This window comes from Pyxicephalus adspersus, chromosome 11 (assembly GCF_032062135.1).
Source record: "Pyxicephalus adspersus chromosome 11, UCB_Pads_2.0, whole genome shotgun sequence".
Classification (NCBI taxonomy): domain Eukaryota; kingdom Metazoa; phylum Chordata; class Amphibia; order Anura; family Pyxicephalidae; genus Pyxicephalus; species Pyxicephalus adspersus.
Genome location: NC_092868.1, coordinates 20,858,742 through 20,883,288, shown reverse-complemented (window position 1 = coordinate 20,883,288; position 24,547 = coordinate 20,858,742). Strand labels below are relative to the sequence as shown.

Genomic DNA, 24,547 nt, shown 5'->3' with positions numbered 1-24,547 from the left:
CAAAGGTACCCCGAGTGTGACTCGGGATTACCGCTTTTTGCAATTTTTCCGGCCCCGAGTCACACTCGGGAACACCCCTTAGGGGGTTAAGGGGCCTACATGCTCATAACTGATCTTTTTGCTATTAAAATATTTGAAAAATTTTGAGGGGCTTTTTGTATGGCTTTTTTAACATCAGCTGTGAGGTTTTAATTTTAACCTCCTAATTTTATTACCCGTTGGAATACATTTTTCAGTGCGCTTCTGTAGAACAGACTGGAAACATTCCTATTTCTGTTCTGTGTTCTCTGAGGACAATATAGTCTCCCAGTCCAAGTCACAGGGAGCCACTCTCTAAAAATTTAAAATTTGCTCTCTTAAATTTAAATGTTTTTATCTTTACTGTTTTTACTTCCTGATTACAGCTTACATTAAATGAAAATATATTATGGTTACTGCTACCCAGATTCTCTTGGGGCTTCTTTAAAGTGTACCATAAAATTCTCTTGTAATAAATTCATAAATGTTCTCCCTTTTGCTTTTCCTGTAGTGTCATTACTCCAGTCAATGTCCTGGCAGTTGAAATCTCCCATGATTAAAACCTTTCCAGTTTTTGCTGCTTTTTCTATCTGTGCTAGTAGTTGATTTTCTATTTCTTCCTTAGCACTGGGGGGCCTACAGCAGACTCCAATAATAATTGTGTGTTATTCATCCCCACATATAATGTCTCAACCTCATTGCTTGCTCCATCAACAAATTCTTCTTTCATATTCACTTTCAGATCACTTTTCACATACAGGCAGACACCACCACCTTTTCCTTTGACTCCTTCTTTACAAATTAGAGTATAACCAGGAATGTTGACAGCCCAGTCATGTGAAGAACAAAGCCAGGATTCAGAAACACCAACTAAGTCATAATGCTCTTCATTCAATAAAGCTTCCAACTCCTCTCTGCTTGCCAGACTTCTAGCATTGGTGACACAGGCTCTTTAAACCATTGCTGCATTTACCATCACTGTTTGCCAAATCATTTTGTTTTTTAGTACAAATAGTACTGCTCAATTTATGGATAAATTAATGGAAGCTCCATTAATTTATCCATAACCCTCCCCCCAACCATTCTCAATCCACCCTCCACTAGTGGCTGACCTCTGTCTGACCATCCTGCCACTTATTTTAATTGTCCCATCCCCCTCTGTTCTAGTTTAAATATCCCTCCATCATTCCCCTAAATTTTTCTCCTAGCACAGCAGACCCCATTCCATTTAGGTGAAAACCATCTCTGGCATATAGGTTGTACCCCAATGAAAAGTCAGCCCCGTGCTCTAAGAACCCAAACCATTCCCTATTACACCAGGACTTAAGCCATGTGTTTAGCTGTCTAAGCTGTCTCTGCCTTTTCTGTGTTGCGCTTGGCACGAACAATATTCCAGTAAATATAGCCTTGGAGGTCCTTTCCTTCAAACTAAAACCTAGTTCTTTAAACTGATTTTTAAGGATCCTCCAACTTACATCCATTCTGTCATTGGTTCCAACATGGACCAAGACAGCTGGGTCATGCCCAGCCCCTCCCAGTAATTTGTCCACTCGGTCCACCACATGCCAAACCCTGGCACCAGAGAGATTGCAATTCGTTTGGTTGAAGTGATCTGGGCGACAAACTTTTCTATCAGTCCTCCTGATCATAGAACCCTCTATGACAACCAATTGTCTACACCTTCCTGCATTGCCTTCCCCACTCCAACTAGATGGGCTGCTCTCCTGGCTGTTAGGGGTAGCAGTAACATCTAGAGTTGCCACCATTGGGTATGTCAGCTGCACATCTTCACATAATTTTGCAAATTTGTTAGGGTGCTCAAACACAGGGCTGGCCTTCCTTTTTGGAGTGCCCCCACTACTCCCTCTAACTACAGTAAACCAACTCCTTATATGTTTATCCTTATTAACCTCTCCACATCTGAGCCATTAACTACCTGCTCAGTGAGCGGGAGACCTTTCCTAAGGGGATCCAGTGATTTCAGAGTTGCAAAGCGCTTCTCCAGCTCTCCAATGCGAGGTACCAGAAGGGCTCACAATCTGTCACAGCAATATTCACCTGCTTCATTTGTGAGTACATATGGCAGATTGGGCACTGAACAAAACCTTCTACCTTGCTGCCACTCATTTTCCCAGTTACAATGTTTTGTTTTCAAGGAGTTAAAAACGTTTACTTACAGTTTGTATTTACTAAAAGGATTCAACTCCTTTTGTTTTCATACTCCTGTTTTCTAACTCCACTTGATTCCAAGCCATTTGTTTTACCAGCCAAAGGTGAGCAAGCTCAAAGTGAGTCTGCCTAGAATTTAAAATCTACCTGTGAAATCTTGACCACTCCCCCTTAGACCTGTGAAATCTTGACCACTCCCCCTTAGAGGTCAACAAAGAAAGAGGAAAAAAAAAGCTATTTAAAACAAAAACTGACAGTCAAACAGACAACTGCACAATATCAGAAAACAACTTGTTTTCTCACTCCACTTGTTTCCAAGCCACTTGCTTCCACCAGCCAAGAGTGAATTCTGACACCCTTTACAAATATCTTTGGATAATGGTGCAATACTACAATATGTGAGCCATAGTACTCCTGGCTCCAAAGCCCTCCCACCAAAGTGGTGACATTTGTGGAGACATAGTACCATCTAGCTAGTAATTTGTAGTTACCCTCCTGTATCCTGGCACAAATAGAAGATCTATGTGCTACGCACAACATGGTGAAAACCTGGGACTCTGAGAACGTCTTAGAGAACTCTTGTTCCTATTGATACACATAAGGAGAAGGGCCTGGGTTTTCAGATGCAACGATATTTAATTGAGCTGGAAAACAACGTTAGCGGGCCTCCCCTCCTTCTCCAGCAGTCGTGCCAGGGGGCATTTTGGAGATTTTGACTATAATTGGGATGGGGAAGCGTGGCAATAGTGGTGCAGTTGTACATACTGACAGTTACATAGTAGTTCAGGTTGAAAAAAGACATAAGGCCATCATGTTCAACCACTAGGCAAATAAACATATCCCAAATATAAAACCCTATAAGACATAGTTGGTCCAAAGGAAGGCAAAAAAAAAACCCTGGTACAACTTGCTTTAACAGGGAAAAAAAAATTCCTTCCTGATTCCATGAAGCAATCGGATGTTCCCTGGATCAACAGTCACTGTTATTTTTACTTTAAAGCCTTAATACCCAGTTATATTCTGTGCTTCTACAAAAACATCTAGTTTTTTCTCCAAGTAATCTATAGTAGTTGCTGAAACTACTCTGAGGGAGCCGGTTCCACATTTTCACAGACCTTACAGTAAAGAATCCCTTCCTTATCCGCAGCTTAATCTCCTTTTCCTCCAGACGCAAAGAGTACCCTCTTTTTCTTTGTAATGATCTCAAAGTGAATCATGAGGAAGAGAGTTCTCTGAATAGACCGTTTATATATTTATACAGGGTGATCATATCCCCCCTTAAACGTCTCTTCTTAAGGGAGAATAAATTCAGTTCAGCTAATCTCTCCTCATAGCGGAGCTCCAGCATTCCTTTAATAATTTAGTTGCCCTTCTCTGCACTCTCTCCAATTCCACAATGTCCTTTTTGTGAACTGGTGACCAAAACTGGACTGCATATTCCAGATGTAGTCTGACAAATGCTTTGTACAGGGGCAGGATTATGTCTCCATCTCTGCAGTCTATTCCTCTTTTATTACAAGAAAGTACTTTACTAGCTTTAGATATTGCAGCTTGGCATTGCATGATGTTAATAAGTCTATGATCCACCAGAACCCCCAGATCCTTTTCCATTTCTGCCCTTTCCAAATTTATTCCCCCTAGACAGTATGAAGCATGCATGTTGTTAGCTCCCAAGTGCATAATTTTACATTTATGTAATATTAAATGTCATTTGCCACTTGCTGCCCAATCAAACAGTACACCCAGGTCTCCTTGTAGATTATAGACATCCTGTATGGACTTAATTCCATTACATAGTTTGGTGTCATCTTCCAACACAGAAATGGTACTTTTAATCCCAAATTCTAGGTCATTTATGAAGATGTTAACCAGTAAAGGTCCCAACACTGAACCCTGGGGTACACCACTAATAACCTTGGACCATTCCGAGTATGAATCATTAATTACAACTCTCAGGATGCAATCTTTAAGCCAGTTCTCTATCCATTTACAGATTGACTTTTCTAAACCCATCGACCCTAACTTGCATATTAACCGTCTGTGGGGTACAGTGTCAAATGCTTTAGCAAAATCCAAGTACACTATATCAACTGCTATTCCATTGTCTACCTGTTTACTTACTTCCTCATAAAAAGAGAGTAAATTTGTTTGACAACTTCTGTCTTTCTTGAAGCCATGCCGACTATCACTTATAATATTATTTTCTATCAGAAACTTCTCTATGTGGCTCTTTATCAAACTCTCTTAAGACCTTTCCAACTATGGACGTTAAACTAACGGGTCTGTGGTTACCTGGTAATGACTTTGCTCCCTTTTTGAAGATAGGAACCACACTGGCCTTTTTCACCAGTTCATTGGTACCTTGCCAGTGACTAAAGAGTCTCTAAAAATTTTAAATAATGGCTTTGAAATAACTGAGCTCAGCTCTTTGAGGACACGTGGATGTAAACCATCAGGTCCTGGTGCTTTGTCAACCTTAATTTTTCCCAGCTGTTTTTCAATTATGTCAATTCTGAGCCCATGTGACTCATTTAAGGCAGTGGCATTGCTTTTATGAATTTGGACTTGAGCTCTGCCATTTTACTTCATGTACACAGAGCTAAAAAAAAGTGTTTAGTAAATCTGCCTTGTCTTTATCCCCAGTTACCAACCTAGCGACAATCGTTAAGGGGCCCACATGCTCAGATCTGGACTTTTTGCTATTAATATATTTGAAACATTTTTGGGGGTTTGCTTTACTTTCCTTTGCAATCAGTCTTTCATTTTGAAGTTTTGCACATTTTATCTCCTTTTTACATCTTTTGTTACATTCTTTATAGTTTTCAAATGATAAGGGTGTGTTGGGTTAGCACAATTTATTTAATATAAATTATGTCTCACCAACAATAATGCTTTACCAGTATATACTGGTATATGTATACCATATATGAGGTCATCCTAAAGGAATGCAGAATATCCTTTACCTGGTATCCTTATAAGGTAAAATATTGGTTTAAGGGATGATCATTGGTCAGTACAGGTCAAACACTGGCCGTTGTCTTAGTTCCTGAGTAGTTAAAAACAAAGTGCCATACATAATGGAAGACTCCTTGGATGAATGCAACTCACTTCCGCAGCTAAGTATTTTTCTTATATCTAAGTCTTTGTAACTGCATTGTTTTATCTATCTGTCTTTATTATTAAATAGTTTAATCTTTCAAGTCTTTCTGTTATTTCTCTTTGTACACTTCAAATTGAACCCCTCAATATTTGCATAAACTGTCACAAATATATGCGTGACATAACACTTGGTACGATGTGGGTTCGATGTGTGCAAGCTAGAGATATTGATGATAAAATTGATAGTGGGAGAAGAATTTTGATTGTGTTTGTGCTGATTTATTATTTTGTTTTTTGTATTGCAAGTCATAGTGCAATCAGAATAGAATGCAGAAGTTGTTTAGCTGGGGTAAAAGAAAGTTGCAAGATGATCAGAGTGCGAGTCCACTCCCAAGTTGGGTGTCCACATCTGGACAGTGGAACCCAATTGCTTGCGAGTGTAATAAATATGTTGCACCGATCCAATTGGCAGATCTCTGCCAGTGAGTGAGGGAATTAGATCTGTCTCGGTATGACAAAAAGGAGCAGAAGGCTGCTGCACAGGTGGGATGGCTGTGTTTTCAGGCGCTCCAAGCCGAGACAGAAAAGAGAGATATTGGAATCTCAACTGCAGGTTGTTACAGAGCAATTATCTCTATTGAGAATGTGTTTGCCTGATACTGATATGCAGAGAGAGGAAGTTGTTTCACAGTTTTCAAAGTATGTAGTTAATGCTGTGAAGAGAAAACAGTGTCGTAAGAAATGGCCTCTTACCAGAGAAGGGGCTAAGTTGCATGTTAGAGCATTGATTTCAAGAGGAAAATGGGAGGAGGTTGAATATTGGTCAGGGTCTTCCGAGTCAGATGAAGAAATTGAGATTGAAGAGACAGAGGAATTTGTGAGACCAATAGTGACAACTAGACAGAGACGTGAAGTGAGGGAGAGATTGGGTGGAATGACTGGAACTAATGGCGATACAGACATGAGACCACCACAGGGACCGTCTGCAGAACAAAATATGACAGAGGAGACTCGTTCATATACTGCAGGGGAGCTGAATGAGCTAGGACAGAAATACAGACAGATACCTGGAGAAGGAATTTTGATTTGGTTATTGCGAATTTGGGATCAGGGTGGAGATGGTGTATTGCTGACTAATACTGAAGCAATTAAACTGGGAAGTGTATCCTTTGACTCCTGAGTCCGTCTTCAAATGCACAGGGCACACAATACTGATCGCCCCTTTAGTTTGTTGCATTTGATTAGAGACTCTGTGGCCCACGTATATGAGACTCCAACAGAACTTATGGATGTATCTTTTTGGCATACATTGGGTGAGGGGATTCTGAGAGTACGAGAGGCTGGGTGTATTACAGGATTGGTTAGGGATCCCCTTCCTTTAGATGGACGTTATGGGGTATCTACCACTTGGGTGGGGCCAGACATGTCCCAATTTACTCCTTTAATGAGACAGAAAGTCCTTAAGACAGCACCACAACATTTACGCCCTGCATTATTTACAGTATTAAGTGCTTCGGATGGGAGGCAAGGGAATGTGCATGAAGCAGCTACATTAATGGGTCAGTTAGAGGAGATTGAAAAAGGACCAGGACATATGCAAAGACCAATACAAAAGACAGAAAAGGGAGATTTCATAAAGAGGTTTAAAATGACCAGAAAACAGTTGTTTCTTGATCTGCTTAACAGTGGTGTTCCCAAAGCAGACATTGATGGGATTCCTACTTTTGATCTGTTCAAGTGCTGGAAACAACTGAAGGATAGAGGGAAGTTACAGCCAGCCAAACTCAAGAAGGTGTCGTCTAGTAATGTAGAAAAAAAAATAACCCCTCCTTCTACACCTCCCCAGAAAAGAAACAACCCACATGGGGGGCACAAACAGCTTTATATGATTATGTTACAACACATACACCCTCCAAGAGAGAAAAAGGGTGGGGGGTACCACAATCTATATATATCTGACTAAAGCATAACTCCCCTGCTCCACTGATCAAAATACAGACACTACATGGGTGACAGCGGAGGGAAGTCAGATTACATGGGCTTCTAAGGTTCCCTGAAGACTACAAATAGGCAATGGTCCTGTCTTTAATGCCAACATATTTACATCTGAATTGACAAACATAACAGAAATGGATATCTTACAGGGTCAGACTATCCATACAATGACAGGGATGTATGTGTTTGGTACTTCAGTCTGTTTCTCAGTGTTTGTAGTCAAACTCATTGTGAGGGGTCAGGCTAAATGGACATCAGTGTACATTCTACCTCTGAAGCACCCAGTTTATTTAAAGCAATATTGGGGTACATAATAAAGTTACAGAGACTATTCAGGCCCTGTTGGAAGCTGGAGTGTTCAGACCATCAGTCAGTCCTTTTATTGCTCCTGTTTTTCCAGTAAATAAACTTGATGGATACTACAAGATGACCACTGACTATCAAGAGTTTAAAAAAAACGGTCCATCAATTGGCTGCTGCTGATTTGGATATGGCGACACTTGTAGAGACTGTTGCTCAGACAGTGGGGGAGTGGCATATGGTACTTGATTTATCAAACATTTTCTTTCCAAAGACCATTGATGGAGAGTCTCAAGATCAATTTGTGTTTACCTGGGATGGAAGACAACATGCCACAATTGGATTATTACAATGTTACCCACACAGCTCAATGATTTGTCATGGATTGGTTGCTCTAGAAAAGCTTCCACCAATTTCTTATCTGGAACAGCTCTAGATGAAGTACCAAACAACAACCAGTGGTAAAACAGACAGAGTTAAGTTAAAGTGGTGGTATTTCTGCTCAGGAATCACCCATTTTGAATCCACAGTTAGCGGGACTGGTGACTGCACCTGTTGAAATGGAAGCACCTGTGATTATGATTGATGGGAAACTTTGCCAAGAGGCTTCAGATTGGGAGCATTGGACAGCAGATGAATAAATAATTGTGTGATACACTGATGGTTGAGCTATGGTCACACCAAAAGCCCACATTTGGACTACTACTGCTTTTCAACCCTCCACAGAGACAATGTTTTATCAGATTGAGAGGGAGGGTTTAGCTGATATGCTGAAATACATGCAGTGGACTTGAAAATTGAAGATACTGCAAGTTCATCTAGACTTAATGAAAGTTATAATGGCCTGCTCAAACAAAAAAGAGCTGACCCCCACAAATACATGGATAGATTGGGTTTGGGTTGTGTCACAGGCCTCATTTTTGTTAAATCAGTGGGTGGTGGGGGTAGTACACCATTCTTTCACATGTTAGGTTAGGGACAACAAAGTATTTTCTGAACTAGTTTTTATTGTTAAAAAGTAAACTCAATTAGAGCACAAGATAGACTTTTTTGGGGGTCCATTGTGGGAGAAAAACTGTGAGTTTGTATAAACTGGACTACCGTATTCTATCAGGCATACATAAAAAGATGATGTGACAGGTGTGACGCACTGCTTGACTGATATATCAGTGACTTGACCCAAGACATTTTTCAATAATGTTATGTGATTATTTGCATGGATATGGATAATATCCAGTATATTAGATAGAGGAAGGGAAAGTAAGAAGAAAGATGAAGTATTTGCTACTAAAAGCTAATACTAATGTAAAACTCAGAGATGTTGATGTTAACCCTGTTTATTTTCCTTCCCACAGACTAGTTCCAATCTTGGTGGCTCTAATTGGTTTCACTATGACTTGGAGTGGATTCTGATTATCAACATCTTATACAGGACACTCTTGAAAATAAATTATTGTATATGCTTCACCGGTATGCCCAGCTGATGAATAGGACGGACTGCTGGATATGTACTCATAGTCCATCGTCAGCTAGAACTATGCCATGTATTGCCATTCTAGTACCACCGGAGGTACTTTTACACAGGACATTTTGTTTATGGGAACGTTATATTATACAAAAACAGGAATCAAATATACTCCGATGGAATAAAAGAGTGACTGAAATCAAAAATGGCCAAATTGCTAATCCTGGTTAAATCCTGTCATTTGATTCTTAAGGGTTGGGATTAAGAGTGAAGCTATATTACATGTTTTATGGTATATAGTAATTGTTATGCTAATTATTTATGTGTTGGTTTGTTTTTCTGTTTTATAACTAAGTGTACTAATTCAACACTGAAAGTTCTGCCTTTTCATACTGTTGGTATTTCATTATGATGTTGGCAAGCCAGGGAGTGGAGTGTTGGGTTAGCACAATTTATTTAATATCAATTATGTCTCACCAACAATAATGCTTTACCAGTATATACTGGTATATGTATACCATATATGAGGTCATCCTAATTACCTAGTCTTGACCAGAACTAACGGTATGCAACATGTTTTTTGATCATCTGCCAAGCCATTAATTTGGAAGACTCCTTGGATGAGTGCAACTCACTTCCGCAGCCAAGTATTTTTCTTATATCCAAGTCTTTGTAACTGCATTGTTTTATCTATCTGTCTTTATTATTAAATAGTATAATCTTTCAAGTCTTTGTGTTATCTCTGTACACTTCAAATTGAACCCCTCAATATTTGCATAAACTGTCACAAATTATATTCGTGACATAACAAGGTGATCCTTCATTTTTATATTTTTGAAATGCCCTTTTCTTGTTCCTTATGGCTTTTTTAACATCAGCTGTAAGTCACATACGTTTTAATTATAGCCTCTTAAACTTTTAATCCATTGGAATATATTTTTCAGTTTGCTTTTGTAGAACAGACCTGAAACATTCCCATTTCTGTTCTGCATTCTTTGAGGACAATATTGTCTCCCAGTCCAAGTCACAGAGAGCCGCCCTTAATAATGGACAATTTGCTCTTAAAATTAAATGTTTTTATTTCCTGTTTTTGCTTCCTGTTTACAGCTAACATTAAATGAAATCATATTATGGTCACTGCTACCCAGATTCTCTTTTATTTGCACATTTGTTATAAGCTCTGCATTGTTAGAAAGAACTAGGTCCAACAGAGTATAATTTCTAGTTGGCGCTTCTATAAACTGTGCCAAAAATTATCTTGTATTAAATTCAAAAATGTTCTTCCTTTTGCTGTTCCTATAGTGCCATTACTCCAGTCAATGTCAGGGTAGTTGAAATCTCCCATGATTAAAACACTACAATTTTTTGCTGCTTTTTCTATCTGTGCTAGTAGTTGATTTTCTATTTCATCCTTAGCACTGTAGGGCCTATAGCATACTCCAATAATGAATTATGTGTTAGTCAACCCCACATTCAACTCCACAAATAATGCCTCAACCTCATTGCTTGTTCCCTCCGCAATTTCTTCTTTCACATTCACTTTCAGATCGCTTCTCACATACAGACACCACCACCATTTCGCTTGACTCTGTCTTTACGAAAGAGAGTATACCCAGGAATATTGACAGCCCAGTCATGTGAAGAACAAAGCCAGGATTTAGCAATACCAACCAAGTTATAATTCTTTTCACTCATTACCTCTATCTTGTTTGCTAGACTTCTAGCATTGGTGAACAGGCTCTTTAAATCATTGCTGAATTTACCATCCTTGTTTGCCAAATCATTTTGTTTTTCAATATAAACTAGTACTGCACAATCCAATGTTTGTTTGTAACATGGGAAGCTCCTTACAATTATCCATAATCCTCCTCCCAACTATCCCCAATCCACCCTCCACTAGTGTCTGACCCCCGACTAACCTGTCTGCCACCTTATTTGACTGTCCCACCCCCCTCTCTGTCCTAGCTTAAATATCCCTCCACCATTCCCCTAAATCTTTCTCCTAGCACAGCTGACCCCCTTTCATTTAGGTGCAAACCATCTCTGGCATACAGGTTGTATCCCAATGAAAAGTCAGCCCAGTGCTCAATGAACCCAAACCCTTCCCTTCTACACTAGGACTTAAGCCATGCGTTTAGCTGCCTAAACTCTTTCTGCCTTTCCTGTGTTACGTATGGCACAGGCAATATTCCAGAGAATATAGCCTTGGAGGTCCTTTTCTTCAATTTGAAACCTAGTTCCCTAGACTGATTTTTAAGGATCCTCCATCTTCCATTTACATTGTCATTGGTTCCAACAAGACCAAGACTGTGTCCTGTCCAGCCCTCCCCAGTAGTTTTTCTACTCGGTCCACCACATGCCGAACCCTGGCACCAGGGAGACAGCAAACCATTCGGTTGAAGGGATCCTGGCGACAAACTATTCTATCAGTCCTCCTGATGATAGAATCCCCTATGACAACCAATTGTCTTTTCCTTCTTGCGTTTCCCTCCCCACCACTACTAGATGTGCTGCTCTCCTGGCTGTTAGGGGTAGCAGTAACATCTAGAGTTGCCAACACTGGGTCTGCCACCTGCACATCTTCACATAACTTTGCAAACATGTTGGGGTGCTCAAACCTAGGGCTGGCCTTCCTTTTCATTAACCCAACTCCCTACATGCTCATCCTGACTAACTTCTCCATCCTCCACATCTAAGCCAATAACTGCCTGCTCAGTGAGCAGAAGACTCCTCTCAAGGTGATCCAGTGATTTCAGTGTTGCAATGCGCTTCTCTAGCTCTCCAATGCGAGATAACAGAATGGCGACTTGCTTACATCTGTCACAGTGGTATTCACCTAGGAGCTGTTGCTCCATTTGTGCATACATATGGCAGACTGTACACTGAACCAAACCTTCCACCTTGCTACCACTCATATTCCCAGTAACAATGTTTGTTTACAAGGAATTAAAAATGTTTACTTACAGCTTGTGCTTACTATAAGGATATAACTCCCGTTTTTTCTAACTCCACTTGATTTTCACAAGCAAAACAGTGAGCAAGCTCAAAATGAGTGCCACAGGAACTCAAAATCACCTGGGAAGCCTTGACCACTCCCCCTTGGAGGTCAGCAAGGAAAAAAAAAAGCTGTTAAAACAAAACTGACAGTTATGCAAACACCATTCCTGTTTTTTCTAACTCCACTTGATTAAAAGTCCACTTGTTTCACAAGCCAAACAGTGAGCCAGTGGTGCATCAAAAGAGATTCTGCTGGAATGACTTCCAGGAGGGGATGGACCTTATCAGTAATGGCAAAGGAGAAATCAAGGGACTGTCCCAGAATGAAGTTCTGAAGACCTGGTAGAAGAATAGATGACCTCTGGTAGCCTGGAGGGGCGAGTTAAACACTCAACCCTGTTGCCTGTGAAGGCTGTCCCACCAATGAAGCACAGGTACTGTCAGTGCAGAGGATTCTGGGGGACAAGGCACGGTATTGTTTGGGTATCCATATGGCAGTCACCAAAACTGTTGCACCTAGCTCCACTTCCAAGGAGACCCACTGCTTAGAGTGTGCATTAAAATTCTAATTTACACTATTCCATATGGAAGCAACATAATACGGATAAAAATCAGTAAGACCAGATCTTATGTTTTGAAAATGTGGAGGGGTTAAACCGAACTGTAGCCAAAAAAGGCTCTAGAGAGACTGCAAAATGCAGGGGCAATAAAGGACACACCTGCCTGGTGCCATTAAATACTGAGAAGGGCAGAGAGGGTACCAATAACATAATCCTGTGCAGTGTGGGAAAAAACAGGGTGCCATTCTCCAGTTAAGCATCTTTTGTCTCAGGAGGGTAGAGAAGAACAACCAGTCCATCCAATCAAAGGCTTTTTCAGTGTTTGTAGATGGTAATAAAGAGAGCTGGTTGTACCTTTGCACAATTTAGGAGGGAAAGAACCTGAAAAGAGTTAGCCCTGGCCTCGCAGCCATGGACGAACCCCCGCCTGGTCAAGATGTATTAATGGGGGAAAGAAACTTTTGCAATCTCATGGCTAGCACTTTCGCTATAACTTTACATCCACATTTAGTAAAAAAAATGTGGCAGTAGCTAGCACAGCTGTTGGGGTCATTCCTAGGTTTAGGAGCACAGTGATAAGGGCACATAGATTCCTCACACATCTCTACCCCATCAGGCAACCCATTAACATAGGAACAGAGATGGGGTAGGAGGAAGTCCTGATCGTGCTGTACTGCAGTCAAAATCCATCAGGGGGCCTTGTACAGTATCTAAAATCCCTGGGGCCTTGTTCGATGGTGAACCTCAGATTGCAGCGCTTAACACCCCAACTGTGATATCCCTTTCCAATGGTACCAGCGAAACCTAGGGTAGTTTAGGAAGCCTATCCCTCTGTAGATATGATTTCATTACGGAATGCCTCAATGCCATCCATTCAGTCATCTCACCTAGATGAACATGGTATAGTTCCTTCCTTCCTACATGTACAATAGTCAATACGTTTATTACGAATAGTCGCATTATGGGCCTCCCATACATTGGCTGGGGAAGCTGTCCTTAAGCTACAATTGTTTAGCTTGCACAAATGCCTAAAGAGTGGGAAAGTCAAGGCCAGATTGAAATCACCAGCCACCACCAGCGGACCCACCTGAAATTGCAGTAGATTGAACAGTGTACACAATAAAAAGGGAACTTGCTGCTTGTTGGGGTAGTTTATGTTCATCCAAGTGCATGACTTGTCATACAATTTCTTTTTTTTTTTTTTTTTTTTTAAACAGAAACTGCCCATTTAGCCCACCCCCTTGATTCCCCAGAATAATACCAATACCACTTCAGAAAATATTTTGAGAATGGTCTTACAGAATCGTATGAGTGGTATGTTACCTGTAGGAATGCAATGTAATGTGCATTTGTGAATTGACAACTTGCATTGCAACCATCCTCATTGGTAAGGATTACCTGTCTTTCCTAGTAAGGCCAGTAGGGGAATAGTGGGTGGCATCTAAGGTATCTTTGACAAGATCAGGGAAGATGAAAATAGAAGTGCCATAAAAATCCATCTTTGAGGATGACTTGACCTTATCCTAAATTGCTTGTCTTTGTGGTAGTGGACACAGCAAAATGATGTCCCTTACAGAATCCAGGGGTGCAGCTGCAGGATACCCAAAGAGCGTCCTTCAGTTAGTCAGGGCCTGTAGCTTCTGGCAGCACCTGAATCCTCAGAATATCCCCCCCCCCCCCCTTTCCCATTTTGTAAAATAAAGTACATTGTACTAGTATGTAGACTTACTTGCATTAAGCTTCTTGGAGGTCTCATATGGCTTGCTCATGTGTGTTAAGAAGCAACTCTACTCTGTGAAGGGCTTGTGTGAGATCTTACGGGAGGGACTTCACCTCCAACTCAAGGTATTGCTTGATGTCTGCAAAACATGAAGGTCAGGTCCGCTCATGTAGGAAGAGCCCTAACAGTTTGCTAGGATCCCAGGAGAGCTGAAATATGGCTCTGAAGAACCCTGTGAGGCTGAGGGGTCAGGTTGCATATCGTGGTGGGTACAGGATAAAGGGCTCTGTGAGGATGCAGTATGGTATTCTAATGTCATTTGTTGATGTTGCGTTGGTGACTGGGGTTAAAGGCAGATTTACTAAATACTTTTTTTCAGCTGTACAAAAAGGAAAATGGTGAAGCTCAAGTCCAAAATAGAGATAGCATTGTCACAAACCACAATGTCTCAAAAATGATATGATCGAGCAACAGTTGAATGAAATTAGAATTAATAACACAGCAGGACCAGAAGAATTACACAGATGAGCTGAGCTTTGATTTTTTTAAAGCCATGCAACTACAACTCTTTTGTAGTTGGAAAGATATGAGAGACAATTCAAGTGTTCTCCTGGCATGACACCTCCAACATGGTACTATCTTCTTCCTTTGGGTGGAAAGGTACTTGGTGACTTTCTCAGAAAGTGTACAACTGGCCCCCAGACAGTTCCTCTTGTGCTGGTCATAGGGCTCCGTGAGGAGGACTTCTTTACCCTCCACATGGTAATGACTCCATATTGCACAACAGTAGCTCCTCCATAGCAGTATCTTTCAACCATCGCCCCCAGCTGCTCTGCTGTCTGGGGGACACCATAACTTCAACAGCTGGCAGGAAGAGCATGTTCTGATCCATCACAACCCTTTCTATCATCTGGGGCCCAAACAGGTTCTGAAGTTGCAGCCATTTTGTGACTAGCTGGATAAAGTCATGCATCTGTGTCCTGAGTGGCAGGGTGCCTTGGTACTTCACTTGTACCTGCTGAGCATAAACCACAGTGGTGACACCTAGGTGGGCTGGGATCTCTACTTTTAGCTTAACATAGTCCTTGGCATCAACTGGGTTAAGGTCTTGGTATGCCTTCTGGGGATCCCTAGACAGGAAATGCACTATTAGTCCAGGCCACTTATCATGGGGCCACCCTTCTTAATCATCCTTTCATTTATAGTAAGATAGGTCTTCACATCATCCAAAAGATTTGACTGCAAGGTTAATAAGTTTATTCATCACAGATTCCTGCCCTGGTGCGAGATCTTTGCCTATGACTTAGTGGCTTTCTCTAGAGAAGTTGCCTAGGCTGCAGCAGTCTCTCAAAGACACATGCTGGTCCTTCAGTGGACTGAGCAGTCATAGCAGAAAGCTGTGCCTCCAGGTTTTTCTTTTACACTCTGGTGGTTTCTCTTAAGCTCTCTCTGCTGCAGCTGTATTGTATTGACGTCCTGGCAAATTTCTGCAGAAGTTGCTCTGTTTTAGCAAGAAAACAAGGGGGGCACTGTCCCTTTAAAAGTTTCTTTACCCCCCCCCCCCCAAAAAAAAAATAAATAAATAAAACTACAGTGCCTGCAGTCTGAGCACCAGTTGTGAAGTTAGGGGTATTAGCACATTGCAGGACCCTGTAGTATGTTAGCAAAGTCAATTTATTGTGATTGAGGCTTAAATCAAAACGGCTTCATTGCAGCATAACGCAAAAGCAAACAGCGTGGTTCAATAAACTGCCGTACTTTATCATTAGATTAGCAAATAAAGTCCTGACACCCAAGCAGCTACACCAGTAGGACACCTGGTATTCATGGGTATCAAAGGTTTGTAGTATAACTTTTCATCCAAAAAGGAGCTTCACTAATCCTTGTACTTCAGTGCAATGGGAAGGCTGACCCAGATCCATCCGTCCTATCCCAAAGTCGGGGCCCTGTAATAACCTAACTAAAATTGCAACCGCAGGTCACCAAACGTAACTTCCCGGACTCCTCCTGCAGTAAGTAACCTCTTTTCAGAGGGACCACAAAGTAAAGCAGGAGGAAATGTATCGGTCATCCAGGAATAAATTTTTATAAACAGATCTTCTCTTTTATTGATATTTTTCAACACGCAGCCTGTGCTTCCAAGAAGCTAAATGGCAAAACGGGTCAGTTTGAGACTTTTTCTTCAATAAAACTAGCAGATACAATTAGATAAAGTAAATAGTTCCTAAAATGGGTTCACAGTGTAAAATAAGAACATACGAGGGGGTGCTGAGAAGTTCCTGGCTTTGCCCAGAAGGAAGAGAGTTATCAAATACCACATTTATTCAACATATTCCCCCCTGAGACTGATGCACTTGGTACAGCTTTTCTAGACCGTTCAAATAAAAGTCTTTTGGTTGGGCCACAAACCAGCTCCCAGCAGCATTTTTGGCATCAGAAATGTCTTCAAAACATTGCCCCTTCAGGTGTTTCTTCAAATTCGGGAACAGATATTAGTCCGAAGGGGCCAGGTCAGGTTAGGGGGGATGGTGGACCAATTGGAAACCAAGGGTGTTCAATTTGGCAGCCACAATGTTGGATGTGTGTGCAGGTGCATTGTCCTGCAAAAAAAAAGGATCCCTTTGGTCAACTTTCCATGGCGTTTCATCTTGCCTCCTTCAGCTGGTCCAGGAGGTTAGTATAATATTGTCCAGTGATACTAGAGCCCTGAGGTCGGTTTTCCACCACCAATACCATCTTTGTCCCAGAAAACAGAGACCATTACTTTTTTGGCTGCTTTCTGGGTTTGGAACATCTTTGGCCAGGGGGGGGGGGGGGGGGCCCTGTGGCACCATTCCTTTGACTGTTTATTTATTGGTTTTAGGATCATAGATGTGGAGCTAGGTTTCATCCTCAGTCACCAACCTAGCCAAAAAGTCCTGTGCAACTTCAAAATGAGCCAAAACAGCTTTAGATGCTTCAACTTGCATCTAAAGCGCATGGGTTTGTCTAGCGCATGTCTAGGATAGTGGTGACAAACCCAACACGCTCCTGTGAGATGTCAAGTATCTGGTATCTTTGTCAAGTATCTTTATTGCGGATAATCACCGCTCCTCAATATTCAGCATCGCAGGTTGCCAGGTGAGTTGAGGTTGGGGGCTCCCACTGCGGGGCTTAACTTCAACTGTGAAATGCCCAGTCCTGAAACAAGATATCCAGGTTTTGACAGTGCTGTAGGAAGGACACTGCTCCCCTAGTGTTTGTGACACCTAAGTGTGCGCATGTCCTTTGCTGACTTTCCCTGGAGAAAAAAAAAAAAAAAACTTTATGACGGCCCGTAACTCCAATGACATGAAACATGCTTGTGCCTCTGCCATCACAGCTTCTCACTTAAGGAAAACACAGTTTTAACAATCGCAAAGACTGGATATGTGCACAATTATGTACTAAGAAGGCTGTCATATGCCCCCACACTCATTTTTCTATTTCATCTGGAAGAGAGCAAAGCCAGGAACTTTCCAGCACCCCCTTGCTGGAAAGTTCCTGGCTTTGCTACATCATAAACTATGGAGGACACTATAACTAAAAGACCTTCCACTTTCTCACACCCACAAAAAAAAAAAAAAAACACACAATCTAGGCGAGAGGGTTTCCCAGAAAATGAAAGCTGCAATCTCAATTCCATGAAGCTCATACAAACTACCATCATTTTTATCATAACTATATTTGAACTAAATTGATGACAAAAAAAAAAAGTGGGAGGGGACAACAAGAGGGATAAGGGTGCTCAACATTTTTTTTTTTGAAAACACAACACTTAGAAGTGATAGTCAGCATGGCTTCAAGAAAGACAAAAGTTGTCAAACAAATTTACTTTTTTTTTGAGGAAGTAAGTAGATTACTTACAGGTAGACAGTGGAATAACAGTTGATATAGTGTACTTGGACTTTTGCCAATAGGTTTAGAAAAGTCAATCTGTAAATTGATAGAGAACTGGCTTAGAGATCGAATCCAGAGAGTTGTAATTAATGATTCATACTCAGAATGGTCTAAGGTTATTAGTGGTGTAGCCCAGGGTTCAGTGTTGGGACCTTTACTGTTTAACATCTTTATAAATGATATAGAGTTTGGAATTAAAAGTACCATTCCTGTGTTTGCAGATGACACCAAACTAAATCATGGAATTATGTCTATAATCCACAAGCAGACCTGGATGTACTGTTTGATTGGGCAGCCAAGTGGCAAATGACATTTAAAATAGATATGCACTTGGGAGCTAACAACATGCATGCTTCATACTGTCTATGGGGAATACAGAAATGGAAAAGGATCTGAGGGTTCTGGTAGATCATAGACTTAATAACAGCATGCAATACAAAGCTGTAATATCTAAAGCTAGTAAAGTACTTTCTTGTATTAAAAGAGGAATAGACTACAGAGATGGAGACATAATCTTGCCTCTGTACAAAGCATTGGTCAGACTACATCTGGAATATGCAGTCCAGTTTTGGGCAACAGTTCACAAAAAGTTGTTAAATTGGAGAGAGTGCAGAGAAGGGCAACTAAATTAGGAAAAGGAATAGAGGAGCTCAGTTATGAAGAGAGATTAGCTGAACTTAATCTTTTCTCCCTTGAGAAGAGACGTTTAGGGGGGATATGGTCACCCTGTATAAATATATATGGTCCATACAGAGAACTCTCTTTCCCATTATTCACTTTGGATCATTTGGAATCAGCTCCCTCAGGAAGTAGTTTCAGCAACTACTATAGATTGCTTTAAGAAAAAGCTGGGTGTTTTTCTAGAAGCACAGAATATAACTGGGTAATAAGGCTTCAAAAATAACAGTGACTGTTGATGCAGGGAACATCCAATTGCCTCATGGAAATCAGGAAGAATTTTTTTTCCCGTTAAAGCAAATTGTACCAGGGTTTTTTTTTTTGCCTTCCTCTGGACCAACTATGTCTTATAGGGTTTTATATCTGCGATATGTTTATTTCCCTAGTGGTTGAACTTGATGGACCTATGTCTTTTTCAACCTAACATGTCAACAGTGGAGGAGGCTCCGAGCACTTTGTTCAATTGCCACACAGCGCTAGGAGTAGTAGATTGCAGAGCCTGGGGTCTATCCCATGTTGGTTTCCTGGAAGTTTGCCACATACGATTCAGCAGTCTGCACTGACAGAAGATTGCAGACACTGGCTGAGCTGACAGCACACTCAGATGTTGCGGAGCCAGGGCACCATGCGTTCATACTCTCTTACAGCTTGCGCGTGCCCCCCCAGCCTTTACATCACATTGCTGAGCTGTGAGCATCAACATGGTAGTTAACCCCAAAAGACAAGCTCTTTGCTCATTAACCAGTCTATCCCCAGTATAACAATCAGGCTCTATGAAGGAAGCTCAAGACTGAAAAAGGTTAGACTATCATGGGTAAACCTGGGTGATAATCTATCTTATACAGTCTTGGAGAGTTTTAATAAATCAGGATTGAACTTTCTGCAACTATTACAAACCACTTTATATACAATCAGAATAAGAGGTGAGAGTATACAACCCTGCACTGCCTCTCCCCTCTTCATTCGATACACAGAGATTGTGCCTCTCTTCCTTGATCTGCCTGGCTTCTCATTCTGCAAACATTTCGATGTGTATCTTTGGTTGTTGCACTAGTTACTTCTCCACATCACATATTCCCATGCTGCCGTTCTCCAGTTTAGAAGTGTGATACTGCTACAAACTACTAGATATGTATCTAGATATGAAATCTCAGAAAATGCAAAAGGGCCAGACAGAAGATTAGGGGTCACACTTACCCCCTCCTTCTCTCATGCACATGAAGGCAATTCTGGCCCAATGGGCATGCCTGCTCTTAGTTCAGTGCCGCCCCCCCTGATGGCCAATCATGGGATAACCTCTTAATAACCCTTGGCTATTTATCTGGCTCCGACACAGTGCTTAGTGTTTGAGCAATGTGCTTCCACTACTGCTGAGCCCCTAGCTCTGAGCATTTCCTCTTCACCTGGTGGTTAAATGAGTGTTTTCAAATCAAGCTCCCCTGCTAACCCCCTTGTTGCCCAGTCTGCTGTTTTCCTGTCTATTTTCTTGTGCTCTTTCAGTGTTCCCTTTGTCTTTAGTGACCCCCATGTCTTCCTTCTCTTCCAGGGTTTCCTGTGTTCCCCCATGTCTTCAGTGACCACCCGTGTCACCAGTGTCTATTTTCTAGATTTCTTGTTCTTGACCCCTAGCATTGTTCCTGACCTGCCTGCCTCAACTATTCTCCTGCTTGTTAGTTTGGTACCACACATTGTTCTGCCTACCCTGGTATGCTCAAGGATGGCAACCTGGCAGCAGTCTGCAGCACAACATCCTCACTACTAGAGGCTCTGAAGAAGACCAGGCTGCTGCTTAGATTGCACACTGGCTTTTTCTTGGGGCTCATACCACCAGTATGCAAGCGATAGCACCCACTGGAGTCTCCTTTTCAAACATGATGCTGGGGGAGATACCATAGAATGCACAGTTATGTACACAGTCTGTAAATGATAACTTTATAGGAAATCACAGGTACAAGTATAACCTGTTGTAGCCAGAATCTTTTCAAACCTAGGCAATCTTTTTACCCAAATGCCTGTCTTTTTTTAGCCTTACATGCCTAATTTCCCCTGGGTTGCACAATTTACCAGATAAACTTGTTTTTTAACTATTATTATGTTTGTATCCCCGGATTCAGGAGGTTGGAGTTAGCTGATTATTCTGCATTTGCTTCACATTTTCCATGGTGGAAAATAACCAGATTTCTATAACGTACAACACATGCTTTTTGAACAAATTGATTTCCTTGGCAAAAAAAAAAAAACATTTTTGGCATTTAAATTACAGATTTTTTGATTGGTAAGCTTGGAGATATCTAACTATTACAATCATAGGCAACAATATGGGGTTGCCAGTAGGGATTGATGGAAATGGTCATTTAATGGGAATGTTCTTTTCTGAAATAATATATAGGTAGGTAATAAAAAGTGGTTGAAGAAAAAGTTTTTTCCCTTAATTGTATACATCAAAGTGGACTAAAGTTCCACTTTTAAAAAAATGTTTGATCAAGTAGGTCATTATTGCAGAATGGGACAGGCAATCTTCTTTCTGCAATAATATTTCTTACATGCTTTATTGCTCTGGCAACTGTCAATAAAGACAGGAAACCTGGCAATCTCAAGTTTCTGGATCTGAATGAACTCTGGCATGGCATTTACAACATCTAGGCCCAGCCAATCAATATGGCAGAAGATTACAAGAATAAAGAGAAGGAAAAAAAAAAAACTTTTCGGTCATTAAAATGTGAGGATACATTTTTAATGACATTCTTTTGCCAGTAACAACTGTTAAAGCTGTATTTTCCTTTGATTTGGGAATTTTCCCAAGCACTTCATGTGTGTTTCAAGGATAATAAATGAAGATCAGTCTTTCTGATCTTTCCTACCCTATACAAAAGAAAATAATAGCTGGGTGCTTCTCTGAAACGGAGAACATGCTGTGCAAAGTCACCTTGGTATTTCTGGGTCTTCCATGTTTTCACAGGTGTGCAAACAAAAAGCAAAGTTCTTGATTTAAATATAAAATTATTTTTGCATACAGCAAGCAAAAACAAGGCATGGAAAAAAAAACCTCAAAGTCCAGCAGCTGAGGAAGATCCACAGGAGGTTTCTGTAACAACAGACATACCTAAATATGTGTATATTATACATAGATAGATATGCCGATATACTCCTAGTCCCTCTGAAAACAGGTTACTTGCTGCGGAAGGGGTCCAGGAAGTTTTGTTTAGAGACCTTTGGTTGCCATTTGTTTAAATGATTACAGGACTCAGGGACAAGATAGGAGGGAAGTTTTACAGTGCCATGTGATATGCTAATCCCCCTAACCTCACAAAATATATATAAATATACCACATAGACAAATTTACCACATATAACCGCAGTCCAGTTATGTCAGTGCTGTAGTTATGTTTATCAAAAATATCTTTTACAGGTAAAGTATGTACCTGAAAATGTTTGGACTATATTTGCTTTGCCTGTGTTTTTTACATTGCTGTGCATGAAAGCCAACATTCTTTGGCGAAGTTTCCTGAGGAGTCATGTCCTTATGAGCAGATGAAGTCTCACAAAAAAGACAATCCAGTCCAATGCAAGAGATTTTTCTAGCTAGATTTTGCCTCTTGTGCAGTCCATAGGTTTTTACTTGAAGAACGATGACACAATCCTTGTGTAGGGGCTGTGGACACCTAGCAAATACTTTTTTCATCTACATATAGAAGTTGGCTGTGCACCTTTTTCTCCCCAGATCAGCATAAATAGCCATTTAATTGTGTGGAAGGTCCACTTTAAGGTTATAGGAAGATCTAATATTTATGTTACAGGGAGGGTTATTGTTGTGGAACCTCTAATAGGGACTTGCTCCTCCAACACCAATCTATCTAGTATACAAATCTATAATAATTCATACATACATACATATGATCATACATATCTATAATAAAAGGATATTGTACAAAAAATGGTATGAGGGGTGCCATTATGATGTATTGTCTTCTAGTTTCTTAGATCTTTCAGTGATATCTTCCTGTCAGAGCGCTGCATCCTCATGCTATAGAGCTTTGTAATGTACACAGACCTAGGTGCTAAGGTACAAAATTCCCACCAAAAACTATTCCACAGACTAAGAAGACAATTATGCGTGTTTAAATATTGTTTTTAAGCAATCCCTTAAAAAGACAATTATCTGACGGTGACAACTTTTTACATCTTTAATACCTGTTTTGATACATAACGTTTTACTAAACATCTGTTTTGAAAGCAAAAATTATGACATTTTCAATCACTAAGATAGCAACAAGTTGCACGTAGGCTGCTGCATACAACGTAACACCTTTAAAAATGTACTATATATGCGTAAGCGAAACTACAACCGACTTAAATAGGCTAAAACAATACTCAGATGAGCACTTCATGAAACATTTAACTAGTGGAACGCTCACTGAGCTCCTCGCACTTACTTGGTCTTTGTCGATAGTGCTGGTCATGATTATCAGATTGCTGTGTTACCGGTCAGCGTAGCCGATTTGTTCTCCCACCCGCAGGACTTGCATATAGTTTCCTGTTGCTTCTTTGTCGGTATCAGGTGATACGGAATCTGAAGTTCCAGGCTGTTGAATGTTGCTCTATTATTGTGTATGCCACACCTACAGGCAACAGCAAGCTCATCACCCACTCCCCACCCTATTATTCTCATGTAACACGCACACCTGCAGAGAACCTGTCTGTCAGGATTGCAAGGCTTATCTGGAGAGAAACGTCACTCTTCCACTCCTCTGTTGTGAGCATTACAATACAAGAAATTGTAGAAGAATTGGTTGTTGATTAAATCTTGTAGAATCAGTAGATTCAGTAGAAAATATACCACCTTACAGACAGTGATCAAGCAAATAAAATAAAAATGTATATAAGAAGAAAACTATACTCTTAAAGCAGAACTAAACTAAAAAAAACCTCACTTTTACAGTTTCCTAAATCCCTGCAGAGGATTCCTGATTTGGGTTTCGATGCCATCCGGTTGTGAGGAAGTACTGCCATCTTCTTTCCTCTTCTTCCATCTTCTGCCTACCTCACCCAATGTCACAGTGCACAGGCAAGAGATTGGGTGTTGTAGCCTGCATTAAATGGGAAAAAAAGAGTGCAGATCTCACGGCACATACCGATGTGCATTTTTCCCCCCATTGAAGTAAAAGCTACTTCTGCCCAGAATGAGCAGCCAGAAGCCTCCTGGGATGTGTGGCGTGGGTATCTCGGGAAGCTTTGCTCTCCCATTCTGTCTTTAATGCTGTGACAATAAAGACAGAAGGGAAGGGGCTTCACCTTTCCTTTTCTTTTTTTTTTTATTAGGGGTTAAACCCCCCCCCCCCACCTCCACAAAAAAGAAGGTAATCTTCACTTTACATAAAAGGGATGTCTACCCTTTTATGTAAAGTAAAAATTTTAGGTCTACTTTATTGGCTGGCTGGCTAGTAGGGAATTCATTAGTAGTATACCTATTGTAGATTAGTACTTCTTTGAGTTAGAGTGCAGTGGGTAACGCCTTTAGCCACATTCAGCTTGGCAATTTTTACAATTAGTATTACAGCATTTCCCAATGGGAACTACAGGAAAACCTGTAACCACTTCCTTACTTACCAGAAGTCCTATGACGCCCTG

General features: G+C 40.8%; 1 protein-coding gene across 2 annotated transcripts in view; it reads right to left on the bottom strand.

Moving 5' to 3' along the window:
- TRPM4 (transient receptor potential cation channel subfamily M member 4) overlaps window positions 1–23,520 on the bottom strand; it is a 260,833-nt gene extending 237,313 nt beyond the window's left edge. Inside the window, exon 1 of one of the 2 annotated variants that reach the window (XM_072425747.1) lies at window positions 23,353–23,520. In XM_072425747.1, the coding sequence (XP_072281848.1) occupies window positions 23,353–23,379 (27 nt within the window). In that variant the 5' untranslated portion in view covers window positions 23,380–23,520. Of the gene's footprint in view, window positions 1–14,332; window positions 14,405–23,352 lie in introns of those variants that run through there. The other variant, XM_072425748.1, reaches the window with a different exon arrangement.
- Between the last annotated feature and the right edge of the window lie 1,027 nt (window positions 23,521–24,547).